Source organism: Trichosurus vulpecula, chromosome 9 (assembly GCF_011100635.1).
Source record: "Trichosurus vulpecula isolate mTriVul1 chromosome 9, mTriVul1.pri, whole genome shotgun sequence".
Classification (NCBI taxonomy): domain Eukaryota; kingdom Metazoa; phylum Chordata; class Mammalia; order Diprotodontia; family Phalangeridae; genus Trichosurus; species Trichosurus vulpecula.
Genome location: NC_050581.1, coordinates 143,872,110 through 143,898,789, shown reverse-complemented (window position 1 = coordinate 143,898,789; position 26,680 = coordinate 143,872,110). Strand labels below are relative to the sequence as shown.

General features: G+C 44.4%; 1 protein-coding gene across 1 annotated transcript in view; it reads right to left on the bottom strand.

Annotated features, from left to right (window-relative positions):
• Nucleotides 1-8,810: 8,810 nt before the first annotated feature.
• The window catches only part of RAB43 (RAB43, member RAS oncogene family), a 32,680-nt gene continuing 14,810 nt past the window's right edge, over nucleotides 8,811-26,680 (bottom strand). Inside the window, 2 exon segments of the mRNA XM_036738083.1 lie at nucleotides 8,811-14,792; nucleotides 17,584-17,767. Coding sequence (XP_036593978.1) covers nucleotides 14,542-14,792; nucleotides 17,584-17,767 — 435 coding nt within the window. The 3' untranslated portion in view covers nucleotides 8,811-14,541.

Here is a 26,680-nt window from a genome sequence, read left to right as displayed (position 1 = left end):
CCTTGCAGCCTCACTCTCCTCCAGTCATTGGAATCCTGCAATAAGAGAAAAGTCGAGATGATCTACAATGGAATGCAGTGGGTGACCTTGACTTTTCTGAATTAAGGTCTTTCTCAGGTCTCACTTTGTCTGAGGCAACACCCATTCAATGACTAAGCACTAGGTAAGAATTGAGACAAAAGATGGCCCAGTTTACTATTGGGAAAGTTTCTAGCTGGATGGGGAAGAGCCTCAGAGTTTCTGATCAGAATAGAAAACAATTGCTATTATTTACACTCAAAGCCATCAAAAACTAAACAATGAGGCGCAGAGGCTTGGTCTGGGGGCTGTTATTGGTCGTTCAATAAAAGCCAGAGTAATTTGGCTTTAAAGGCATACTCAAGTAGCTCCATTTGAATCATAATAGGCTTTTTAAAAGTCTGTTTTTTCTCTATTTCAAGAAATCATAAATGAAAATTGCTCAAGACAAAAAGCAAATTGTCCCAGCTTTTTGGAAATAAATGAATGGCCGGATGGATGGATGAATGGCTGAAAGAAAAATTAGAGTAGAGGCTACAATAAATAGAGAACTGGGCTTGGAATCAGGAAGACCAGAGTTCAAATCCAGCCTCAGACACTTAATAGGTGTGTAACCATGGACAGGTCACTTCACCTCCATCTGCCTCCGTCTCTTCATCTGTAGGATGGGGATAATAATAGTACTTAGCTCAAAGGGTAATAATTGTAAAGTGCTTAGCACAGTGCCTGGCACACTGGTGATTTATAAATGCTCATTCCCTTCCCTTCTCTGCACTAGAGATTGTTTCATTCTTTGTATTTGCATCCCCAGTCCCTAACACAGCATCAAGTTTGGGGGTGAGAATTTTCTAGTAGCAATGGCTCTTAAGGAAGTGGGAGTGGTCAGGTCCCATCTCCACAAGGATTGCTTCTCTGAGCTATGGGGGGTGGGGGGCTGCAGTTTGGTGAGGGAGGGATGCTATTCCTCAGGGCTTGGGACCACCAGCGTCCATTCTTTTGTGGTTGTTAGTGGTGGCAGGGATGGTGGGCCCCCTTTCTACTAGGGTTTCCATTCCCTCTGTGATGGCTACGTGGGGCAGGTATGCTAGGTTGGAATCAAAGCTCGAGGTGTTGAAGACCCTTAAGCAAAATGATGATGGTAAGGGAATCATATGTTTCTAGGGGTGCTCGTGACCCCACCATACTGACACACCGGGTCTTGCTGAAAGAATTTAACTCAAGCCTTCTCAGCCAAGGGAAAAGACAAAGTTTATTAGGGATTCGCCATAATGGGTTGTCTTAAGAAATCCCACCCTTTGTGACGCCTGTTTTCACAAGCTGGCCAGATTCAATCTGAGCTGAGCTAGATTAAACCTGAGCGTCTTCATGGAGGCAAGATGGAGATTATATACACAAAGGTTGTAGGGGGGATTGAGGGGTGGTCTGGGGTGAGTAGAGGAGAGCTTTAGGGAGGGTCTTGAGGAGGAGTTCTAAGGAGGACAAGATGAGGTCAGACTCCAGCAACCAAGAGAATGGAATTAAGGGTGGGGAGTAGCTGAAGGCATGGATATTGATAGTATCAAGGGTGGGAAGTAGCTGGACAATAAAGGGCAAGGCTAGGTAGAGATTTGGGCCTAATGATAATGTAAGGCTTATGGCCTTAGGGGAAGGCCAGATCTAGTTGGAAGATTCAAGGAGAGTTCAAGGGGGCTCCCAGAGACTGTATTCCAGATTCAAGGGGGTTCCCAGAGACTGGGCCCTCATCATTGTGAGAGCGCTGTTATTAGCCGAGTCTTCAGCCATCTCCATCTCTGAGTGGTCCTGGCATGTGCTACTGATGGGGTTTAGACTGTGGGAATCCCCTTGGACCCCAAAAGAATTTGGGTCCTATTTGTTTGAGGGGGGAATTTGGGGGTCTCAGGCACCCCTAAAAACCTATGATTACCTTACCATTATTATTTTTCTTTTAAACCTCTTCACTACCTCCTTTCTACCCCTCTGAATTTCGTTTACTGCTTCTGGTTGGCAGCTGGTGGACAGATAGAAGGTGGTGGGTGGTGGTGGTAGTGATGAGGGCACAGTCTCTGGGAACCCCTTGAATCCTTGAACTCTCCTTGAATCTTCCCACTCGACCTGGCCTTGGCCTGAGGCTATAACATTAAGCCCAAATGCCTACCTTGCCCAGTCCTCTATTGTCCAGCTGTTTCCCACCCTTAATCCTGTTTCCCATCCTTAATCCTGATCAAAATATCTATACCCTAGCTCTGTTACCCTAGCCCTTTATGGTCTGTCATTTCCATATAGCCTTCAGCTATTTTCCCCCACCCTGGAGTCTGACCTCATCCTTAAGTCCCTCCCTAGACCCCTCTTCTGGTCACCCCAGGCCACCCCTCAATCCCTCCCACAACCTTTGTGTATATAATCTCCATCTTGCCTCATTGAGGTGGGTCAGAACCAATCTAGCTCAGATGGGTCTGGCCCTTTTTCCTTACAGGCGTTGCAAGGGGTGGGATCTCTCGGGGCAGGCTTATTTGGCTAACTCTTAATAAACTTTATCCCTTCCCTTGGCTGAGAAGGCTTGAGTCGAATTCTTTCGGCAGGACCCGGCGTGTCGGTACTTTGGGGTGTCGAGCACCTCTCACCCCAAACCCTCATCATTTAGGGTGGCAGGTCTTTCCTTGATCTCCAGGATGATGGCAGCATTATTGTTATGGTTTGCCCTTTGTTCTAGAAGGGGACCAATGGCATCACCGGGTGATGTCTTGACTGGTGCCTGAATTGTATTTAAGCGAGGCAGAACTGAGCAAAGTCATCAGACTGTCATGAGTCCAATGGCAAGACAAAAGTCCAGAAGATTGTGGATGGCTGAGATGCAGTGGGTGACCTTGGCCTTTCTAAATTAAGGTCATTCCCAGGTCTCAGTCTGCCTGAGGCAGCACCCCTTCAATGACTAAGAGCTAGGTAAGAACTGAAAACAAAAAAATGGCCTAATTTAACATCACAAAAGTTTCAATCTGGGAGGGGAAGACAATCAGAGTTTCTGGCTGGAATAGAAAACAATTGCTATTTACACTCATTTTAAGCCATCCAAAACTAAACCATGAGCAAAGGAGGCTTGGACTGGGGGCTGTTATTGACCATTCAATGGAAGCCAGACTGATTTGGGTTTGAAGACTAGTCAAGTAGTTCTATTTGAAACACAATGGATTTTTTAAAGCCTGTTTTTTCAGAGCTATATTTCAATAAATCAATGAGGGCTGGGTAAAAATGAATAAAACACCATTCCTCCCCTCCTGGAGCTTTGCCAAGAGTCCGGGAGACAAGATATACCAAAGTTTGTTTTTTTTTTTAAACTTAGAATTTAGGGGCAGCTAGGTGGCGCAGTCGATATAGCACTGGCCTCAGAGTCAGGGATTGAGTTCAAATTTGATCTCAGATACTTACTAGCTGTGTGACCCTGGGCAAGTCACTTAACTATGATTACCTCTTTAAAAAAAGGGAAAAGAAAAGCTAGCATGTATAGAGTAAAGCAGGGTGGATACCAAATAAGTACTATGGAAGATCAGAGGAGGGGGGGAGGCTGGAATCAAAGGCATCAGTTGTGTCCATGTGAAGAAAATAATACCCTAAATTTGTGTAGTTTTCAAAGCATTTTCTCTTGATGCTAAAATAAAAGCCAGGAATAATTTAGGGGATAGGAGTGGGGCACATCTGAGACTTCTTGAAACCCTGTAACTTAATCCCAGGTTTGTTATTTTTATCCTGTTCTCCTACTGTTTCTAACCATTTTGTTGTTTAGTCAAAACCTCCAGAGGGCTGTGTCTGCCTCAGGGAAGGAAAGGGAGGGACAAAGCTGGGAAATCTCCTTTGGTTCCTCAGTGGGGCCAGGCAGGAGAGAAAGATTAGCTGAAAGCAGTAGAGAAAGGAGACGCTAGGCCAATCCCTGGGGCCCCCACCAAGGAATAGAAAGGAGGTGGCTTGGGAGAAGTCCAGACCTGGTCTGGAACCCTGGAGGTAGAAGGGAGCCGAGGGCTCTCATCACCTCACCGTCCCCAGCCATTAGGGCTGTTCAAAAGAGTCTCTTCCTGGACTGTGCCCAGTCAAAAGGGCTGAAGACACGTTTGTCATCCAGCTGTGAGTACCTAAAGCCTCAGGCAGGAACGACATCTTCTTGGAAGCCATAAAGAGTCTGGCTTGCCAGGTGTCACTCCTTTCCTGTGTGAATGGGGATCGGGTGTTTGGAAGGGAAACTTTCAGAAACTATAAATGGCCTCAAAAAAATGAAAAGCAAAACCACTACCTACCCTAGCAGAGAGCCTGAGCCCTTGAGGCAAGTCCCCCTGTTGGGTTTCACCTTCAAACGTCATGATCCCCAGGCCACAGTTAGGTCCTCTTCAAAAGAAGTTTCAACTCAAGGCTATTCCCCTCTCATTAACAGCGCTTTAATAAAAATCACAGGACATTTAAATTGGTAGGGACCTTAGGAATCAACTGGTTTAGTCCCCTGATTTTAGAGGGAAGAAAACAGGCCTACCTCCTACAGGAAGCCTCCCCATCCCTCTTACTACTGCTTAAGGCTTCCCCAACCCCTCTTAATACTGGAATGGTTCACCATTTCCTTCTCCGGTAGATTGAGGCAAATGGAGGTTATGTGACTTGCCCAGGATCACACAGCTAGGAAGTGTCTGAGGCTGGATTTGAACTCAAGTATTTCTGACTTCAGGGCCAGTGCTGTATCCATCCGTTGCACCACTTAGCTGCCTCAAAATATAATATATAATATAAAATAAATGCTTTGTTGGTTGACTGACTCCAAGAGGGAAAGATTCTGTCTAATGTCTCAGAACTGGTTAGTGACTGAAGCAGAATTGGACTCAGGGATCCATCTGGACACTTCTACTTCCACTGTACATGTATCTATTTTGGGGTTTTTGTTTTTGTTTTTCCCACATAAATAGTATATAGTGTTTTCTTTTATAATCTAGTGTGCCTCAATTAATTAAAAAGTGCTACTTCTGTTAACAAACAACAGGAATGATAACAGCATTTATATAGTGTTTTGAACCTAAAAGCAATCCAGTAAGGTAGGTGCTACATTGGGGAAACTGAGGCACAGAGGTTTTTTTTTTTTTTAACTTGCTCTGGGTCACAGGTTTTCCTGGCTCCAAGACTTTTGCTCCATCCACTGTACCATCTAATTGCCCCCAAAATCCAAAAACGAAAATCTACTGATTCCCATTGCCCTTCTGAGATTCATTCCTTTGAATTAAACACAGATCTGTTAGACCCTCTGCTTTGCTTTTTAAAAATACAAATACTTCTGAGAAGGAGAACATTGACATAGAATATCTTAACATGGATAACTTTCTTGGAGACCTGGACCCCAAGAGAGCTTCAGGTGGCTGGAGAGAGGGGGTGGGCTCCCATCTCCAGAGCCTTTTTTTTTTTTAACATTTAAAGTGTACAAAGACTCTTTGAGGAACAGGGTAGTTCCCCTTCCTTCAAAGCCCTGGAAAAAAGAGGTCCTGGAGACTGAGCTAGGGCACCCCCAGGGACTTTCCCCAGCTCATGCTGGGTTTTGTTTTTACCTTTATAGTTTGTTCTCCTTTCTCTATCACAGGGCCTAGTCTTGAACAAACCAAGTGACGGGGCTATCAGCAATGCAATTCAGCTGTTGATCAGTTGCTTCAAACATGTCTAACTCTTTATGACACCATCTCGGTTTTCTTGGCAAAGATGCTAGAGTGGTTTGCCATTTCCTTCTCCAGCTCATTTTCCAGATGAGGAAACTGAGGCAAACAAGGTTAAGTGACTTAGCCAGGGTCACACACCTAGGATGTCTGAGGCTGGATTTGAACTCAGGAAGATGAGTCTTCCTTGCTCCAGGCCCAGCACTCTATTCACTTCCACACCCAGCTGAAACTCAACCAGGTTCAATCAAACTGAGCTGGTTTAGAGTTAGGGTTTCTTTCTAGCTGACTTTAGCTACATGTGCTGTGGGGTCCTACACAGTCCTAGGGTCCTTGGGAAGCACTTTAAAACGGAATCAAGTCCCCAAACAAGTGTCCAGAGGCATTAATCCTAGAAACCCAGAGGAATCAAGGGCCCAAGGGGCACTGGATCAGAGAGGGGCTGTAGAGACTGTCTGCTGGCATTTTCCTTCCCTTCAGCCCCTGCTGTGTAGGAGGAGGGTGGTGGCCTGGGGAGATCAGAGGAGGAGAAGACAAGATGAAAGGAAGAGACTGTGCCCAGTTTGAGCTGGAAATCAGTGTTCTGACTGGGGTTTTAACTCCTGGCTGGCTCTGCCAGTACCCGCTGGCTACCCCCAGGCAAGTGACTTACATTGTCTAGGTCCCATCCTTCATTTCATGGTACAGTGCGCTGAGGGTCAAATTCAGAGGATTGAACTTGGAAGCAGGCACAGGGGTTTGAAGTTGGAATTCTGGCTCTCTCACTCACTGCTAATGTACTCCCCACTAGGCAACCATTCCACAGCCCAGCAGTCTGAGGAACAGGCCATGCCCTGGAGGTTTTAACTCTTTATTCTCTGTAAGACCTCCTACCCAGTCCTTGGGGAGCTGGTGTCACAGCAGATAGAGCGCCAGGCCTGGAGTCAGGAAGGTTCATCTTCCTGAGTTCAAATCTGGTCTCAGACCCTTCCTGGCTGTGTGACCGTGGTCAAGTCACTTAATCTTGTTTGCCTCAGTTTCCTCACTTGTAAAATGAAGGAAATGACAAACCACTCCAGTAACTTTGAGAAGAAAAACCCAAATGGGGTCATGAAGAGTCTAAACTACAACCTGAATTTAAAAAAAATCATAACTATCTTTCAGTACCATTGGCTTCTTTTGTAATCCTGTATAGTTTATTTTATGCATTTAAAAGCATGATTCTGAGAAAGGTCTGTAAAAAAAACCTCACTACCCAATCCTGGGCTGTCCTCCTTCCCAGTAGGTAAGAGCATAATTTCTTTTTTTTTTGCAAGGGGGGGGGAGGCAGGGCAATTAGGGTTAAGTGATTTGCCCAAGGTCACACAGTTAATAAGTGTGTCAGGTATCTGAGGCCGGATTTGAACTCAGGTCCTCCTGACTCCAGGGCTGGTGCTCTACTCTCTATACCACCTAGCTGCCCCAAGAGCCTGATTTCAAAAGCCCTGCCCACGCTTCACTTCTCTCCCTACTTCCAGACTAATCTCCATGGTCTGGGCAATGGCTTTGAAAGCATTGTATGAAGCCCCATTGCAGTTCTAGAGCAACAAGTGAGCATTTATTAAGTGCCTACTATGTGCCAGGCACTGTACAGTTACCTCATTTGACCATCAACAACCATCCTGAGGTAGGTGCTGTAATTATCCCCATTTTACAGTGAAGAGAAACGACGCAGGTTGAATAACCTGCATCTTAAGGCTAGATTTGAACTCAGGCCTTCCTGACTCTAGGCCCAGCCACCCGCCATCCCCTGGCTACTACTCTTTTTAGGTGTTATTTCACCCTATTAGAATATAAGCTCCTCAAGGTAGGAACAGTCTTTGCTTTTATATTTGTATTTTTAGCATAGTGTTTGACCCACAGAGCTTAATACTTTTTCCTTCATTGTAGGACCATCCCTGTGGGGCTGTTTCCTCATCTGTAAAATGAGGGGATTGGACTCGATGACCTCTAAAGTTTCTTCCAGATCCAGAGCCCTCACTGGGTTGTACAGGATCGTTTGTTTAATGTTAGCTTTGGTAATGTTCTCCCTATATGCCACCACCCTAGAGGCAGTGGAGGAACCAGGAGTCTCAGAGAAGGGATGTAGAGGGAATGACGGCCCAACCGTCCTACTTTCAGTCTCCCACCGAGTGCTCAACAAATCCAGAGGCTTTATTCTTCACTAACTACTAATAATGGCTCTGGGCGTCCTATGAATCTTGAGGCCAATGCTCCTGAGTGCCATGGCTGTACCAGCACAATTGTAAGAAATCTTTGCATTTGTAAAGCATCCTAGTCTGGTCACGTCTGTCCTCTCATCTGATCCTCACTCTTTCCTGAGGCAGGGATTCTTATTCTCACTTTACAAATGAGGAACCGAGGCTTCAGTGAGTGTGTTACAGGTCACATCTAAGACTAAAAAATGTCTAATCCTTTATCTTTTTGGCACAAATACAGAACGTGGGGTTCCAACCCTTCAGATCACTGAATAAATAAATAAATAAGACAGAAAGGTCTATGGCTCCAACCTCTGTTTTAAACATAAAAAAAAAACTGAAACCAAGAGAAGTGAAGTATTCAGGGAGTCACTGGCAGAGCTAGGATGAGAAACCTGCATGACATAGTTAGGGGAAGGTGCCCTGGACCGCAGAGCAGGAAACTTGGGGTCTAGTCTCATTTCTATCTCCTAAAGTCTGCGTAACTTTGAGCAAGCCAACATTTCTGGGCTTTGGGTCTCTGATCTCTATCTTGAAAATTCTGTTTTGACTCCAAAATCCAAGATCCATGCCCCCTACCCCAATTTATGTACTCCTTGGTGGTTCTTTAGACTATAGTTTTTTCCTGTTTCTTGCTTGAAGGGAGAGCCACAATGCTACCTCCCTCTGTCCATAAGATAGACCCAGACGTAGACACAGACACACACCCCCTCTGGCAGGAAATGAAGATCTGGCGGGGGATGTGGTTACGTTAGCTTGAACCTAATGCAAGTGGGGAAGGTTGGTGGAGAAACAACAAAGCTCTCTTTGCATGTTGGCTTTTTTTTTTTTAATGAAATCTGTTTAATGGTGTACAGGGGTGTAGCAACTCTGGGTCGGCTAAAATTTCCCAAAAGGCAAAGTTTCATCTTTTTAAAAATAAACATTTTTATTAATAAAGTTTATAAATCCATAAATAGATGAAAGGTAAAATATCAAAACATGACTAAAGTATACAAAGTTCTCTCAAGGCCTCACATTCCAAACTGCCTTGGCCTTATCTGGGTAGGTCAAGTCAAAAAAAGAATGGTTCCCCGTGTTCTCCTGAGGAGAAAAGTGACTGAGGAGCTACAGGAGACAGAGAAAGTGACAGAAGAGAGAGAAAAGGGGACCCCAAAGGTGCCCACCCAACACTGTCATCTCTGAAGTAATTTTGGAAATAAAATAATTGAATTCAATATGAATTAAGAGCTTTCTTCCCTCCCACTTGCATTGGCAATCCAGAATACATGCTGGATCTCAACTTCCTGCCCTTGAGGGACCAACAGACAAGACTGCTACGGGACTGGGAGCATCTCTGCTGTCCCCCAGATTCAGGGCAGATCTTTTTGGGGGATGGCAGTTTCACAAAAATGAAAAAAAAATACAACAAAAAACCCTCAACAGTCTTGGAATGAATCTCCATCTCTACCTCTTCAGAGTAGAGAATGCCCAAATTTCCAGTTTCTATTTTAAATACACTATAACACGCAAACCCTGGCCATTCAAGAAGCCATCTCAGCAGATCGCCAAGATTAGACAGTTCAGACACCTGGGAGACAATGAGGCAAACCCACAGAATCTTAACCATGTTTCTCAGGCCTCCATATGACGCTAGGACAAGGCATCCCAGGCTTCCCTGGGTCACGTTAACTATGACTTGAAACCCAAACTGGCCTGGCCTGTCAGAGCTGGTTGGAGATGAAATTCCATCAGAAGCCAGTGCCCATTTCGGGCTGTTTGCTTCCAGAACAGCAAACCTCCCCCGCTGGCCTGGCTGGCTGCACTTGGCCCCAGCAGCCCCTCCCCCTGCTCTTTGGTCATTTATAAACAAGGAAGAGATTAGAACAGGTTCTCCTCACTCTAGGGGGTGGGGGAGGTGCCACAGGGAAGGACATTTAAGAAGGTTGGGGTTTACCTAATTAAGCAGTTACCCAATAGTTTCTAATGGGTAAACACCATGCTGATGGAAAGAAAAAGGCCTTACTCTTCTCACCTGCTCTTCCCAAGGCCCAAGTGAAATGAAATTTTCCCAATTCCTTTTAGATCTGTATATTGCATTCATTTAATACACACTGAGAACCTACCAATGTGTGGCACTGTGGTAGGCCCCAGGGTAAAGCTAAATGAGATGGGGGTCCTTGCAAAGGGTAAAGCTATCCATGCAAGACCACCACCACCTGATAAGTTTGAATACACAATGCCACTAAGTAAAGGGAGGGTAAGGGGGTCTTGTTACCTGGGGAAAAGAGGTAGCCTTTAATCGGGGCCTTCCAGGATGGTTAAGATTTTGATGGATGGAGACAGTGGGTGGCACACATCAGGGGGACTTCCAGGCAGGGTCAAATAACATCAGTAAAGGAACAGTGCTGGGAATAGATTGAGTCTAGTAGGAAAAGCCTGGAAAAATGGAAGGCCTTGAATGGCAGGCTGAATCTGGGATTGATTCAGCAGGCAACCTGAAGAGTATGGGGAGTATCAAGGGGAATGATATCAGATGGACTGGAGCAAGATAAATCTAGTGATGTGTAGGATGTGTCCCAGGGGGAAGAGAAGGGAAGCAGAGTCCCAGTTAAGAGGTGATTACTGTAATCCAGGCTTGAGGTGATCAAAAAGTCTGTAGAGGGGCAGGGGTGCCAGGAGCCAAAAGGAATGGAGGAGATTCTGAAAGATGCTGAAGGGTTAGCATTTGATTGGATTTGGGAAGCAAGAAAGTGGTCAGAGACAAGGGTAACTCAGTTTCTAAACCTGAGGTGCCACTGAAATAGTAGAAACTGGGGTTTTTTGGGGGGCAGGAGGGAGAGTTAAAAACTGGCTTTAACTTCTGTTCAGCATGGGAAATTCAAGACATGATGTCAAGGGAAATAGAGTAAGAGACCAGGCCAAAACTAAGGGAACAGCAGCAAGAAGCTGAAATCATCCTCCACAAAAGTCATGACAGATACCAGGAGTTCCCCCTCTTTTACAAGAGAACCATAAACCTCCTTCTTCACTGTCCCAGGCGACCAGGAACGCCCCTACTGCCTCCCCCCCCAAGTCCTGTAGCCAAGGCATACATTTTTAACCAAAGCCCTTTCTTCAGCCCAAATGCAATTAGCTACACAGTAAACTCTAACTTGGCAGCAGTGTAGGGGTTGAAAAGAAAAAGTTGAGGGGCTGAGAAATCAACAGAAGAAGAAAGCAAGCTATGGTTCTGCTCCTGTGGCTGTGAGCTGACAAAAATTCAACTTGTGCTCTCATAAAAAAGGGGAATTCTACAGCGGATGACAGTCTGAGTAATAGCACTCTCCCCAGTTTAGGGAAACAGTAATCTGTAGGTGCTAAGATAGGCAGGAAAAACCATTGGTCCCATTTCAGTCCTAGGAAATGATTGTGTTCACCATGTTACAGCATCTCATGCAAAGCCCTTTCCTCACAATAACCCTGAGAGAGGGGGGAGATTTGGCTTCCAGATACCCATTCTGGGTGGTTTTCTTTCCCAACACGCAGGCAGGTTTACACCTTCAAATGGGTAGTAGCAACAGCCAAGGATGTGGGGGTCTCGCAGGGTCCTTTTCAGAAAAAAAGCCCCTTCCTTCCCACTTTACACTATTGAGAGGGATCTGGGATAGAGCAGCTCTCTTCCGAACAGATGCTACCTGAGGGACTAAGAAGTCTAGATACTTGGTTCTGTACTGGGGACCAGACAGAGGTGACTTCTGTGCAGTGGAGACCAGGCACTTTTTGTTGGGCGTATGCAGAAGTCTTCCTGATCATCCAGACCAAGAAAGAAAAAAGGTTTCTAGGCACTAGGTCCTGGTCCCCCTACCCCACATCCTGAAGAGGTAAGCAGCCTAGTTAATCTACAAGCATCCTCAGAATCATTAAGATTTGATGACTGAGCAGAATCCAGGATTTTGGCAGTAGAGATTCTGGGAAAGTTGAGATATCTTAGGGCCCTGCACCTCCTGTTGGCAGCTTGTGAGAGAGAAGTCTGGAGCTTGGGGGAGGGAGAGGGGAAAGTCTGGGAGGAGAAAAGAACCCCTCCCCCCTCAACCCCCGACAAGTTCAGCTAACTACCAGAACTCCATCTGGGATCATCACTACCTTTTTCTGTGTGTAGCTGCCTTCTGTGAGGCCAGAACGGGGCCAGACCTCAGCATGGCAGAATTCCCCTTCTGAAGGCTAGCAGCTGCTCATTCTTCCAACCTGCTATCATTTCTCAGTAATATTGGCAGTCAGCCTGGCTTGATTCTACCCACCCCCAGGGTCTAGCCTAGAAGGGAGGGCAGGAGCATGCCACAGAGCCTAGCTCCTTCAGGGATGAATTAATGAGAATTCTAATCCTGAAATCCAAAGAAAGGGTCTGAGGACACAAAGCAGCCTATATTATTAGAGTGGGAAGACAGTTAGTGGTAAGTTTTTTGCCCCTCAAAATACTACACAGAGGTAACAAAAACAGGGCACTCTGACTCTAGAAGGCCCCTGAGAATGTGCCCAGATTCACTAGGTACCCAAGAGCTAAGGCCTGGAGATACAGCAGATACAGCCTTCTCTTATTTTCCATTAACCTCACAGACTAAAAATTAAAAACTGTCCCTCTAAGTAGGGTGCTGAAGGAATCAGAGGCAGGGAAGCTAGGTTTCAAAGTTAGAGGAGGCTCAGTACCTAGTAGCAATGAGGGCAACATCAGATACCTGGGAAGAAGAGAGAGCCAGTGATGGGCAGGCCAAGGTTGGCATCCCAGAGAGGGACAAACATGAGGGCAGAGGACTAGGGGTATAGAACTTGGCTGATAAAGGCCAAGGAGAAAATTCTGTGTATGTGAAAACTCCTGATGGGTTGGCCATTTCTGTGCAGCTTTCGGTGACACCAGTAGGCTTGTGAGGAGGCCCAAAGGCAGCTTCAATGCTACTCTTCTCAGGGATTCACAAAGCTATTTTTAAGAGACCTACAGTGCCCAGAAGAGTGGGAATAAATTTCGCAAGGAGGGTGGGGTTTTTAAAATCATTTTTCACTTGGAGATAGGATGAGCTAACTTTTTATTGTCTTAGCAGATTTGAGTCTGGAGAAAAGAAAAAGCTAACCTTTTAGTAGGGCCTCCCATTTCCTGAAGAGTGGCAGTGAAGGAGCAAAGGGGAATTTCTGGCCCTACTTTGTTAGAAATCAGGGAGGCCCAAGGCCCACTGTTCTGCTAACAGGTAGCTGGTATGGTTTGGTGCCATCATTCACCCTATCTCTTTCCTGTGTGCCACCGACTCAGTGATGAGGTGTAAGGGACTGCTCCCAATGCAAATTTGCAAGTGTTCTCTAGTCTGAATCCCTAGGCCTCAAGATAATGAGTCTTTTCCTCCCCTAACCATGAGTAAAAAGCAGATTGGAAGGGCCTTACATCCCTCTGTGCTTCTGGGGTAGTTTCACTTTCTATTTAATTGACAGGTTTACATTTCTTCTAAAAATATAAACCTTTTCAGGAGCTAGTTTCCTCTGAGAAAGAGAACACAAGATCATAGCTGGTCTGGGGGAATTGCAATTGAATTCCTCCTTCCTTGCCCTTGTCTGAGCCTTGCCTCCTTACACTCCATACCTGCTCCTCAGAAAAACCCCGGGGTAGGAGGGAAAGGGGTTTTTAGAACTAGAAAAAAGAGCAAAGCTTTTTAAGTTAGAACAAGTCTGAGTCTGGACTCTTCCCACCCTCTCACTTTGGGTCCTCAGAGGAGAGGGAAGGCTGGGCTGAGCTGATGGGTGCCAAGATGGCACTCACCACACCCTGCTCATCCGATTCTGTTTACAGAAGGGCTGGCCCTGCAAAGGGCAGATTGCACCTTGGGCCAAGAAAAGAAAACTGTGAAGTGACCAATCACTTGGAAACAACTAAGCAATCAAAACAGTATGAAACCAAAGGGGGGGAAAAAAGGACCTAAACCCTATTCAAACTCCACTTCACCCAGGTGGGCCACTGGGTAGCTGACTTAAAAAAAGCTCTTGGCCTCATTATAGTCTGAATGATCAAAATAACCATGATAGAAATCAGGATTTGCAGGGGCGAATGGGTGGAAACAGAGGAAGGTGGGAGTGGTACCTCAGAGATCTCAATGGGTATCATCTCCCTTTCAGAGCTGAAGACAATTCTCTCCACTTGTTGCACCAACTAACTTTGGGAGCTTAGATGACTCCCAAAATGTGAGATTTAAAGGGACACAGGCAAAGGATGCTGGGTAGAGGGGGAGAATGCTCTGGCCTCCCTTCCTCCTTTCTGCACCTAGACCAAAGTCAACTAATCAGTAAGCCTACAGGTCATCCTTATAGCAAAGGAGCCAGAAGAGACTTCAGAGGCTAAGCTAAACCCTGCCCCCTAATCCTTCCTTCAGGGAAACTTTGCTCTTATGCATTATGGCCATACCAATAGACCCGATTGCTTTAACTATGTCCCTTTTAAAAGGAAAAAAAAAGCAGCAAAGCACAATCATAACTGCTCTGGCCGCTACAGAATCATTGGTCCCCCATTTTGGGACAGAAGTTATTGCAATAATACTACTACTTAGCATTAGGTCAAAGAAAACTACAGTATTAGCACTGTCTATCACTCCATTCGCATCAGTGCTGCCTCCTGGCCTGCCCTCTGCCATCGCCCACTGCCATCAGCACCCACAGCCCCAGCTTTCTGCCACATCCTTGCTGTCAAGTTTGATGTTGTCCGTGTTCTTCTCGCTGAAGACGGGCCCACCGTGCCTCATCATGAGCTCAGTGGCCACCTTCACAAAGGCTTCCTCCACGTTGCTGGAGTCCTTGGCAGACGTCTCAATGGCACAGAGGATCTCGTAACGCTCGGCCAGGAGCTGGGCTTCAGTCAGCTCAACCTCTCGAAGGTCACTTAGGTCTGACTTGTTTCCTGGAGGGAGAAGCCAGTTTGTCTCAGTTAGACAGGTGGAATCTTTTCTGTACTTCTCTGTACAAACCCCCAGGGCTGGGGTTTGAGGAGGGTCAGGTCAGGTCAGGAAGAGGTGGATGGAGTGGAAAGGAGGCAGACAGGAAGGTTGGGACAAGACTTCTGCACACAGTCAATAAGCACTGATTAAGGACCTGAAGGTGCTCATCATCTTCCCCTAACCCCACAATTAAACTACTTGCCCCCTAAAACTTCCGTCTTCTCTAAGTCTCTCAAAGACACTGCCATCCCTCTAGTTGTCTGGACTCCTCAAAGCTACCTCTGACTCCTTCCTCTCTGTATCTCCCAAGCCCAATTAATTACCTAGCAAAGGGCCAGGCTTAATAAATGCTTATTCACTCATTCATCCATTTATTCGATAGCCTATCTCCACAATGTTGTCCACATCCATCCCCCTTCATTCTATTTTCACTACCCCCTTAATCTGATTATAATTATTGGCTCCCGATTAAGCATTTCACTAGGTGCTGGGGAAAACACAAAGATATTATCATGTGGTCCCTGAGGTCATCGACCTTATTTACAATTCAGTAGGGGACCATGTAAAACACACGAAATGGAAAAACCATAATATAGAAGAGAGAATGAGTGTGAGGCAAGACACAAAATGCCATCAATCAAGAGGCGGAAGAGTTTGAAACTGGGGGTGCACAGGTTTTGAGGGGTAGAAGGCATTGAGGTGAGTCTGGAAGAATAGATGAACAAATTTTTCTCATCTGCCCGTTACTATGGGAGATGCCTTCACATGCTGGGGATAGATATCCCCCTAACTTACCAATGGGTTTGAGACTTGCTGGTTACCCTTGACTTGATTAGCCTGTTTGCTGAGCAGTTAACTAGAGTGTGGCCTCTGTGTATGCTACAGCTTCTTGGAGCCACAGGTGAGAGTTGGGTGACAGGTGGATCCCAAAGGTGGATGAGCAGTCCTGAAAAAGGGCTCAGCAAGCCTCTATACCGGAGCTGCTAGACCTCCCATACAAGCACCCCCATACATAGTTTTTTCTCCCTGGACTGGCTGAGAACCACAGAGTAGACATTTCAAGTAAGAAGCTTCAAATAAGAAAAAACTACTTACCAGTTCCATCTCTGGCTCAACATGGCTCGAGAATGGCCAATGTGGGAATTGGCTTTGTTTGACTATGCCTTATATCTGCTACAAGGGTTTTGTTTTTCATTTGGAGAGTGCAAGCAAGGGGTAGTGATCAAGAAAGGACATTGGAAAAGGAAGGCCGGAAGAAAACAGACAAGTAGGAAACTTTGAAAGGTGAATTTACTATATACTTGCAGAACTATCATGGTAGAAAAACAGCAGTGAATTTGGTGTCAAAGGACCTGAGTTCCAATTCTGGCTTTACCACTTAATACCTTGGATAAATAAATCACTTAACTTCCCTGGGTCTCAGTTTCCTGAAGTGACTAGATTAGATGGCTAAGGTCCCTTTCAGTTTTAGATCTAAGATCCTAGAAAGGTAAGCAGGGGACACAAATCCTGCCAGTATCTTTGCTTTGAGAGCAGCTTCTATAGGGGTTGAGTGAGTGGGTGGTAAGTCATGGTGGCATCTGATGGGGGAAGGAAAGAGGGAGAACAGATGGCAGTTTGAGGGGATTGAAGGGTCAAGGGATTTTTTTTTTTAGGATTGTGAGAGTTAAGCATGTTTGTAAACAGATGGATAGAGACCAAGAGAAAGGGAGAGATTAACGATGTATCACATGAGTAACTGATAGGACAAAATTCTGGAGGAGGGGAGGAGAATCTTGGGATTCTCAAAGTATTAATTGAGAGCACAGGAAGAGGTATGAACTTTAGGAAAAAAGAAGGATTTCCCTTAAGAAGGGAGGGAAGGAGCAAAAGGTGTTTGCAGAGGTTTGAGGAGATGCAAAAAATTGAGAGAACAAGAAAAATGGCTTTTTCTCAAAAGAGTAGGCAATATGATTATGACTCTGGACGGAGAGGGGCTGAGGGCTTAAAGAAAGTCATGACGAATGAGATGGGGAGTCAATAAATTTAATCAAAGTGCTTAGTTATTGAATGAATCAATTTTAAGCATGAAAGTGGAGTAAGGTTCAATATGAAATGCCTTCTGAGTAAGCAGTTTTTCTCCCTGGACTGGCTGAGAACCAGTAACTCAAAGTAAGAGTTTATGTTTAAATCCTTGGCATGCTAGATAGGAAGCACAATGTATTCGGAGTCAGAAGACTTGGGTTCAACTCCTGCTTCTCCCTGCCCAGGGGACTCTGGGCATTTCATTTCTCAGATTGTCTGTATTACATAGAAACTAAGAGGATTAGGTTTGGTGACTTCTAATGCTCCTTTCCAGCTTTATGATTCCTGGATTCAAGTTTGTATTTCAGGACCTAGTCCAGGTCAAAGGCTAACTAATTTAATGGCACTGTAGCTCACCTTTGCAATAATGACCACCTTGACATCTTTCTGCTCCTGATCCCCACCCCATCAGCTGGCCCACAGTTCTAGTCTCAAATCACACTTTGAGAAATCCCTAACATGTTTGTGTGCATGTGTATGTGTGTGTGTGTGTGTGTGTGAAATTCTGGCTCTGCCACTATGCATTGGACCTCAGTTTCCTCACCTGTAAAATGAGGGGATTAGGCTATGGCATAGCAGCCCTATTTGGGGATAGGTGGCCAAAGCACTTGGTATACTGTAGGTGTTTAATAAATGCTTATTGAATTGATTTGATTGGCAGGAAGTCAGAGTTAACTATATATAACTCACCAATCAGCAGCTGGACTATGTTGGCGCCTGCATACTTTCTGACATCCTCAATCCAGTGAGGCACAGAAAGGAATGAACTCCTTTTGGTGATGTCATAGGCAAGGATGGCTCCATTGGCGCTCCGGTAATAGCTCTGGGTGATGGTACGGAAACGCTCCTGGCCAGCGGTGTCCCAGATCTGCAGCTGTATGAAAACATGGCAGACATCTAATGAAGGGCAGGTAATTGTGAGAACCAAAGGAAACCAAGGGAGAGAGTGATATGTAAAGGGCTTTACTCACTAGTGAACTGGCAGGAAGACAATGAGCAGGAGGAATCTAGCTGTTTGCAGCCTCCATCAAGCTATACCGACAGCAAGGAAGGACTCTGTTGACCTGGCTAGTCAGGACCCCTAGCAATGGATGGTATCCTTATTGGAGATCTGCTCCTTAACCCTGATCAACCCAGCTTCATGGAAGCATCTTGAACTTCAAGTGAGAGGGCCTTAGGGAAATGGGCAGAGGGTTCATGACACAGCCCCTGGCCACAGGACAGCAGTCAGGGAAGGGAGGAGGCACCTGGGTTAATGTTTACCTCAGGCTGCCCAGGGAGTTGTCCCTGAGCCAAGGTCCTAGGACTTACTACCTGGCTTTTCTATTTTTGATAATCGCGGAATTCAGTACAATAAGCAAAGTCCCCCACCCTCAATGAAACTTATTTCTAAACCAGAACAATGAATAATCCCATTTACTGCCACTGACCAGTAGATTGATCCTGAAGTGTCTCTCTAAGCCCCCTCATTCACAAGACAATGGAAGTAACTCTAACGCCCACCTTTCAAACTCCCAAGGAGAAACTGAGAGGTATCCAGAACCCAAGATGGTCAGTTCCTGGGGGAAGAATCTACCACCTGGCTTTGTGGAAATACCCTGTTTCATCATTATCCATCATAGTCATAAACCCATCATAGACATAAACATTTACAAGGGAAGTATCAGACCTTGGTGGGATATTGGGTAGCCCTGTGTTGACCAAATTTCATACCACCCCCAATTCTGTTTGCAATGTTGCTATGGCTAGCCACAGGAGAAGATGTGGCATGCCAAACAATATGAGGATCTTACAGTCCTTGCTTCCTCATGCCTTTCCTTAGACCAACAGGGGCATTATCTAAGATAAGCCTATAAAACCACCAGTGAAAAGGTATTTCCTGGTGGTGGAAGGTGGGATACAATAAAATATAGGGACCATAATAAAATATAGAAACCCTACTGAGGGAAGGGCTGACCGAATTCTGGCATATGGATATAATGGGATACTATTGTGTTTTAAGAAATTATGAAGAAGCTTGGTTCTGTCCTCAATTCTTCCCCTAGGCAGTTTAAGGCAGTAAATTGGTAATTTAAAAAAAAAAATTTTGGAGGGGGGAAGTCAGGGCAATTGGGGTTAAGTGACTTGCTCAAGGTCACACAGCTAATAAATGTGTCAAGTGTCTGAGGTCACATTTGAACTCAGGTCCCCCTGACTTCAGGGCTGGTGCTCTACTCACTTCATCACCTAGCTGCCTCTAGGGCAATAAACTGGAGTGGATGGCTAAGCTGTTTGTTCCTCAATGAAGAAAAGTTAAGACTGCTGCCCAGGTTGCTGGTTCTAGGAGGCAAAGGCAGACTTTCTGAGAAACACTGAGCCACCCTCCCCGCCCCCACTCGAAAACTTAACTGAACTGATACAGAGTGAAATATATCTGATGCAGAAAGAACCAAAACAATTTCTACAACCACATTGTAACTTTGAAAGACTCAGTACTTAATCTTTAATGCAACAAGTAACATGTGATGAAACATGCTCCTTATTCACCTCCTAATACAGATCATAGACTCAGGAGTGCAGATTGAGACATTTTTCATTTTGGACATGGTCAATGCACGAATGTTTACTTGACTATGCTTATTTTTTTTTTAATTGGAGGCAAACAGGGTTAAGTGACTTGCCCTGGGTCACACAGCTAGTAGGTGTCTTAAGCCCACATTTGAACTCAGGTCTCCCTGACTCCAGGGCTGGTTGTTCTATGACTATGTGCCTATTTCTTACAAAGAAATGTGTTTTTGTTTTTCTCCTCTCATTGAGGGCAGAAGGATATGTACATGGGTTCACTATTAGGAGACCTAACCAGGGTCTAAGACTATTAGGGTTCAATGAACCCAATGGACAATTTCCACAAAGATGTTTTTTATATACGACCACTAGAAAATACAGAGTATTTGATTTGCAGTTAGAAGACTTGGAAGGTCTGCCACTTACTAATTATGTGACCTGGGGTAAGTTATTTAAACTCTGTGGGCCTCAATTTCCTCATGGGGACTGGACTAAATCAGTTTTTTTTTGGCAGGGCAGTTGGGGTTAAGTGACTTGCCCAAGGTCACACAACTAGTACATGTGTCAATAGTCTGAGGCTGGGTTTGAACTCAGGTCCTCCTGACTCCAGGGCCGGTGTTCTACTCACTGCGCCACCTACCTGCCCCTTAAATCAGTTTTTGTTTTTATTTTAATCCCAATATTTTGACGCAACAACAAAAAACATTATTCAGGAATGCTTAATATTGTTCAGCCTTTCTACCTGTGAAACTTTCTCTACTGCCAACTCAGAGCAAGTTCACCTGGTGTGGCTAGCTAGCACACCCCTTCCCCCAAGACCAGGTGGGCCTTGGTTTCCCGGAGGAGAGGCCAGTGTCAAAAATGTTAAAGCTTGTCTTGCACCGGAACTCAACAGTTTCTCTGCTCTTAAGTCCCTTGCCCCATCCCTCCTCCTTCCTTCATTCTACAATCAGGGCCACTTTTGCCTTTTCTTAGGTTTCAAAATTAAGTCTTCTTCCTCTTACCCTTCATCCCGTTGCCCTAAAAATTCACATTCCCTTGGTGCTAGGTATTAAGAAAGCAAACTAATTAAGCCACAAGATACACTTAAAGTATTTATAGAGGAATGATTCAGTTTTAAGGTGCAAGAATTCTCTCCCCAAGCATCCCAATAGGAAATCTCTAGTCTGGCCTAATTTTCTACAGATAAAGAGGCCCAAGAGGGTGAGTGACTTGTCCAAAGTCACATATTTGAGGCATAGTTTGAACTAAGTCTTTCCTAGTTCACAAGTTTTCCCTTGTGATAAAGAAACAAAACTAAGGAAAAAAAAGGAAACACAATTAAGGAAACAGTGATCACAGTGACATTGTAGACACTGCCTTTTCTAAGTAGCCTGTTCCTTTTCTCCGTGCTAGGAGAGAGATGTTTCATTATCTGTATCCCGGATCTTGTAAAAGTTATTTTGTATTAAGTTACCTGTTAACTAGAAACTTTCAGCTCTCTTATCTCCACATTATGTGTTTTGTCTTTTTCTCTTGGAGAGATTTTATCTTCAGAAGCAGTGGCCGCAGCAGCAGTAGGAACAGCTTATTTATATGGTGCTTTAAGGGTCAGAAAGAGCTTTCCTTACGATGGGCCTACAAATTAATCCAGCCATTTTACGGATGAGGAAACCAAGGCTCTGTCAACAGAGATTAACTGACACAACTAGTACAAGCGAGAGCCACCTGACCCTTAATCTCCACTATTCAAGGCTCTCCCACTTTTCCCTTTCTTTATGTCTAATGACCACCTAGCACAATTACACGTTTAAAAACATTAGATCAGCCCCTGGCTGTAGGTAGCCCTGGAATGAATGATGCGATCTCGACTCCACATGCCATCATTTTCCCAGCATTTTTCTCCTCAGGGCATCATGGCTCTCTAAGCTCGTTTTCCCCCAAATGAGACCCAGGAGGACTTGTGGAGAAGCAGCATGTTGTAGTAGGCAGTACTGGACTTGGAAGACCTGGCTTCAAATCCCACCTCACTCACTCACTAGCTTCTCCTTTTCTGGCCTCAGTTTCCTCATCTGTAAAATGGGAGGGTTGAACCAGCTGGTCTTTAAGGTCCCTTCCATCTCTAGATCTCTGATCCCAAGATGACTAAAGAAAAGGAAGAAGAGGCCCTATCTCAATGCTACAAAGTTTGAGAATGGAAAACAATTCATAAACAAATATATATATGATGCTGTCCTGTAATAGTTATATGGAAAAATCACACGTAAATAATAAATAGTAGCTAACATGTATGTAATGTTTTATATACAGTTTATCTTCAAAACAACCCTGGTAGGTAGGTGCTATTATTATCATCCCCATTTTAGAGATGATGAAATGATGAAGTGACTTGTCTAGGGTTGTATAGCTAATAAGTATCTGAGGTAGAATTTGAACGAAGGTCTTTCTTCCTGACTTCAAGTCCAGTTCTTTTCTCTATTAGCTATGCTACCTTATATTCCCGGAAAATGCCAGCTACTCACACAGGAACAATTTCAGGCTAGAAGAGAAGGTTAAGAATCCTACATACCACTTAAGACTTCCAAGCTCTGTTCCTTGTTTGTTATAATATTCCTAAATTTTTGAAATCCATACAATTTTCCTGAAGGATCTTAGATCATACAAAGAAAAAAGGAAAAAACGACCTGTAGGTACAAAAATATTTATAGCAATTCTTTCTGTGGTGGCAAAGAAATGGAAATTTAGGGGACTGTCCATCAATTGGGGAACAGATGAACAATTTGTGGCAGATAATTGTGATGGAATACTACTGTGCTGTAAGAAATAACAAGGAAGGTGGTTTGAGAAAATACATGGCAAGATCTATACCGACTGATGCAAAGTGAAATGAGCAGAACCAGGAGAACACTGTATACAGTAATAGCAACATTGTATGATGATAAAACTGTGGGTGACTTAGCTATTCTTAGAAATACAATGATCCAAGACAATTTCAAAGGACTCATGATGAAAATGAGTGGAAATTGAAACATAATTTTCTCACTTCCTCCCCCCCTTATGGTTAATACGGAAATGTTTTGCATGATTTCACATGTATAATTAAATGATATCATTTTGTTTGCCTTCTCAGTGCGTGGGAGAGGAGTGAAAGGAAAGAATTTGGAACTTAAAAGTTTTAAAAGGATGCTAAAAAATTAAAGACAATTAAAAAGAATGAGCTTGCTAGTTCATAAAAGCCAAGTTTAACTTATGCCAAATAGTAAATATGTCTGTAATCCAGGTATGATACCTCTTGAGGCTTCTTGTCTTTTTTAAATCAAACCCACAATTTGTTCATATAAGGATATTACCTTAACCTCTGGAAATCTTAAAGAGATTTGCCAATGGTCACATAGCCACACTATGTCTCCCTGACTCCAATACTTCTACCCACTACCCTCTGTCTCTCACCAGCACTGACAGACTACCTTCTAAATGAGCCAAACAATCTCTGAGGGGCAGGTGAACACAATGTCCTTTAGTATCTCCCAGCTACCTAGCCCAGATACTTATTTCCACAAGAGATACTCAAAGCTTCCAGGACTCACCGAGGTTAAAACATACAAATTCAGGCTGAATAAAACAAATTACAAGAAAGGAGTAAATTTGGTATCCTGGGAGGTAGTCAATCCTGAAAACAGAAATAATCCCAAAGAAAACAGGAACAAGAATAATAGATTTAAATGCTTCAAGAAAGTTGGGCTCTTTTTAAAAGTAACAGAAACATAAAATATTGGCAATGACCGTAGAGATCACCTTGTCCATTTCCCTTTATTTTAAAAGAAGGGGAAATGGGCATGAAGAGGCAGTAATTTACCCATGCTCAAACCTAGCTAGGACCCAGAAGACCCAGAACAAGATCTTAATTCTCTCCACCTTTGAGGCTGACATCAAGGAGGAGAGTCATGATTCTTCCATCTGACCTGCGGTGTCCTCAGAGACCAAACAAAGGCTGGGCTAAATGGCTTTGGAGGTTGGCCCAGTAAGGCTATTTTTGTGTTCTCACTTAAGTATAAACTTCTCAGGGGTGAGCATACAGCCCTAAAAAACCCAAGAGATGGTGGACACTTACATCAAAGCAGTGTGGGATGACGGAAAGGCTATTTTAGTGGGAGTCTGGAGACTTGGGTTCTAGCTTTAACTCTGCCATTAACTTGAACTGTGGCTTTCAGCAAATCATTTCATGTATTTAGACTGAGTTTCTTCCTCTGTAAAATAAGGGACAAAAGGCAGAAAGATACAGTGGGAAGGATACTAGAGTTGGAGGCAGAAGATCTGGGTTTGAATCCCAATCTGCCACTGACCACCTGCGCACATGGCCTATGGCAAGTAAGTCATTTCCCATTTTGGGGCCTTGCGGTCCTCATCTGAAACAAACCAGATGTACTCTAAGTTTCTCCTGGACGCTAGGATTACTCTTAGTAAATCCTTGCTGAATTTTACAGATTGTGCAGAAATTTTCAGCCCACCACCACTGAATGCTCTATGAGTACGTCTGACCCAATGTCCAGTTTCTGGGTGCCTTTGTCCTACCCATATTCAGGGCAAGAGGGAAACAGTGGGTTGGGCACCAGGGCTCAGATCTGTAAATCTTTTTTGCCAAGACTTTAGGATAATGGAAGAGATAAAGAAAGCCAGTGAGAGTCAAAACAGCAGAAATGCCACTCACCAAGCTTTCCAAGAACTGAACTTGGAAACTAAGTCACAGTCATTTCACTATGACACTGTCCTACCATACACCCCCAAGACGATGAAAAAAACAAGGGGAAGGAAAAGAGGGAACTTAATTACTTGGCCACTCCCCTCATAGCCCAGATCCACATGACCATCAACACCTAAGCCACTAGCCAATTACCTACTTAATTAGATCCCTATTCCTATTAGTGCTCTAACTCAATATGAAATCCCAGCCCTCCGTTTAAGTAGCAAGACCTGATACTTCAGTCTCCAAAGAAGCCCAGGGGAAAGAGAGATGTAAAGTTTAATGAGACTGATTAGATAGTATTCACTTTAGGGAGCAGCTGAGTGAGGACCAAAACATACAGACAATTCTCAGCCCGGAATTATCCAGGGCTGTTGAAAAGGACAAGTCAGATCCTTGCCATCTTTCACTTCATCATTATCTCACTCTTCCCAGAAATCTAAGGTGGCTAAGGTGGTTTTCTCTCCAATTCTCTTTCTACAGCTGCCCAACCTCCACTCTTGTCCTTGACCTCATCAGGTGAATACTCTGCCTCCCACACCAACCCCTATGATCTCTACCAGTCTCTTTCAATGTCTAGAAGCACTAACAATCTCAAACTTAGCACTGATTGCTCCCTCCACCCCTAGTTTCAAAATATGATCTGCGGCATTCTTTCCTCCCTTCTTCTTTTTCTAATTGAATTTTCCTTTTCTCCTTAGGGGCCTGGGGGTGGATGTTTCCTCTTCTCTCCTTTGCCTTAAACTCTGTTTAAATAAATTCCTTAAGCGGTATCAACTGCTCTTGGAAACTCAAGGTTGATTAATTCATACACAGTTGATGCCTCAGGCTTCCGTCTTTCTCTCACTACCCATTCCCATCCCCAAACAAACTGTGGGATCACATGATAGACTTCAAACTACTTAAAACAACAGCCAAGTCTAAACAGCCACATAGATTCCCCCTTCACACAGTCCATTTGAACAGTTCTCTGCTTACATTATCTAAACAAACCAAGCGAATCAACACGGACTTTGGATTATAAAATTTATCCACCACCCCCGCCCCTCCCCACACAGCCTTGTTTAATAAAATCTTAACTTCCAGCTAGCAAACCAGCCTTTCTTATTCTTCTCTGTTCGCCTTTTTCATGACAAAGCCTCATCCTTAGGATAAATCCCTGGAACCACTGACATCTGGGAAAAAGGGGACTAGGTTCAGCAAAGGTGTAAAATCTTTCATAAATTAGGAAGGCAGGATCCCAGGGCCTCAGAGGAGGTAACCTTGGAAGCTGTCCAGATCACCCTGAGAAGGAGGAAGCTTAATAATATTTGAAGAAGTGAACCAATTGCATTTCCCTCTCTACCTTCCCTTCAGCAGGGTTAGCCACGGAAGGCACAGAAAGGACTTTTACCGGCTTAGGATGCCATGGGGTCTTCAGATTTAAACTCTAGATAAATTTAGTGTCAGACTGAACCTCAGGACTGTGGTATCAGGGCAATAATGGGCCTAGAGAAATAAATAGTAAAAGGGTGTATGAAAACTGTTCTCAAATATCTGAAAGGCTGTTACGTGGAAGAGGGATGCCAGCTTTGTGTTGCTCTAAAAGGAGGAATTAGGAACCAATAAATGGTAATATGGCAGCTAGGTGGTGCGGTGAGTGGACAGAGCACCAGGTCTGATGTCAGGAAGTTCCAATCTGGCCTCAGACACTTACTAGCTATGTGACCCTGGCCAAGTCATTTAACCCTGTTTGTTTCAGTTTGCTCGTCTGTAAAATGAGCTGGAGGAGGAAATGCAAACCACTCCAGTATCTCTGCCAAGAAAACCCCAAAATGGGGCCACGGAGAGTTGGACAGGACTGAGCAACAAATATGGTAATATAGGGAGGTAGATTTCTTCTCAGTTAAGTAAGAAAGGGCTTCCTAATCATTACAGCTGCCTAACAATGGAGCATGCTGCTACACAAGATAATGAGCTTGCCCTTACTGGAAGTATTCCAAGTAGAGGCTGGAGCACCAGGGTATTGTATCATAGAACCCTCAGAGATCATCACCCAGGCCAACCTTTTCAACTCAAAATGAGGACACTTCATGTCATCATTTCTCTTGAAATGTGGTATTCAGCACCCTAGACCCAGTCTGGACAAGTCAGTTGAGCAGCCAGATAGTGAAGTGGACAGAGAGATGAGCTGAAGTTAGCAATTCTTGAGTTCAAATCCAACTTGAAACATTTAGTAGCTGTGTGACCCTAGGCAAGTCACTTACACAGCCTGCTTTAGTTTCCTCAACTGTAAAACTGGGCAACTGTTGTGAGGGTCAAGTAAGTTAGTACTTGTAGAGTGCCTAGCACATCATTTATTGTTACTGTTTAGTCATGTCTGACTCTTTGTGACTCATTTGGGGTTTTCTTGGCAAAGATACTGGAGTGGTTTGCCACTTCCTTCTCCAGCTCATCTTACAGATGAGGAATCTGAGGCAAACAGGGTTAAGTGATTTGCCCAGGGTCATGCTGCTAGTCAGATCTTCTTGATGCCAGGCTATA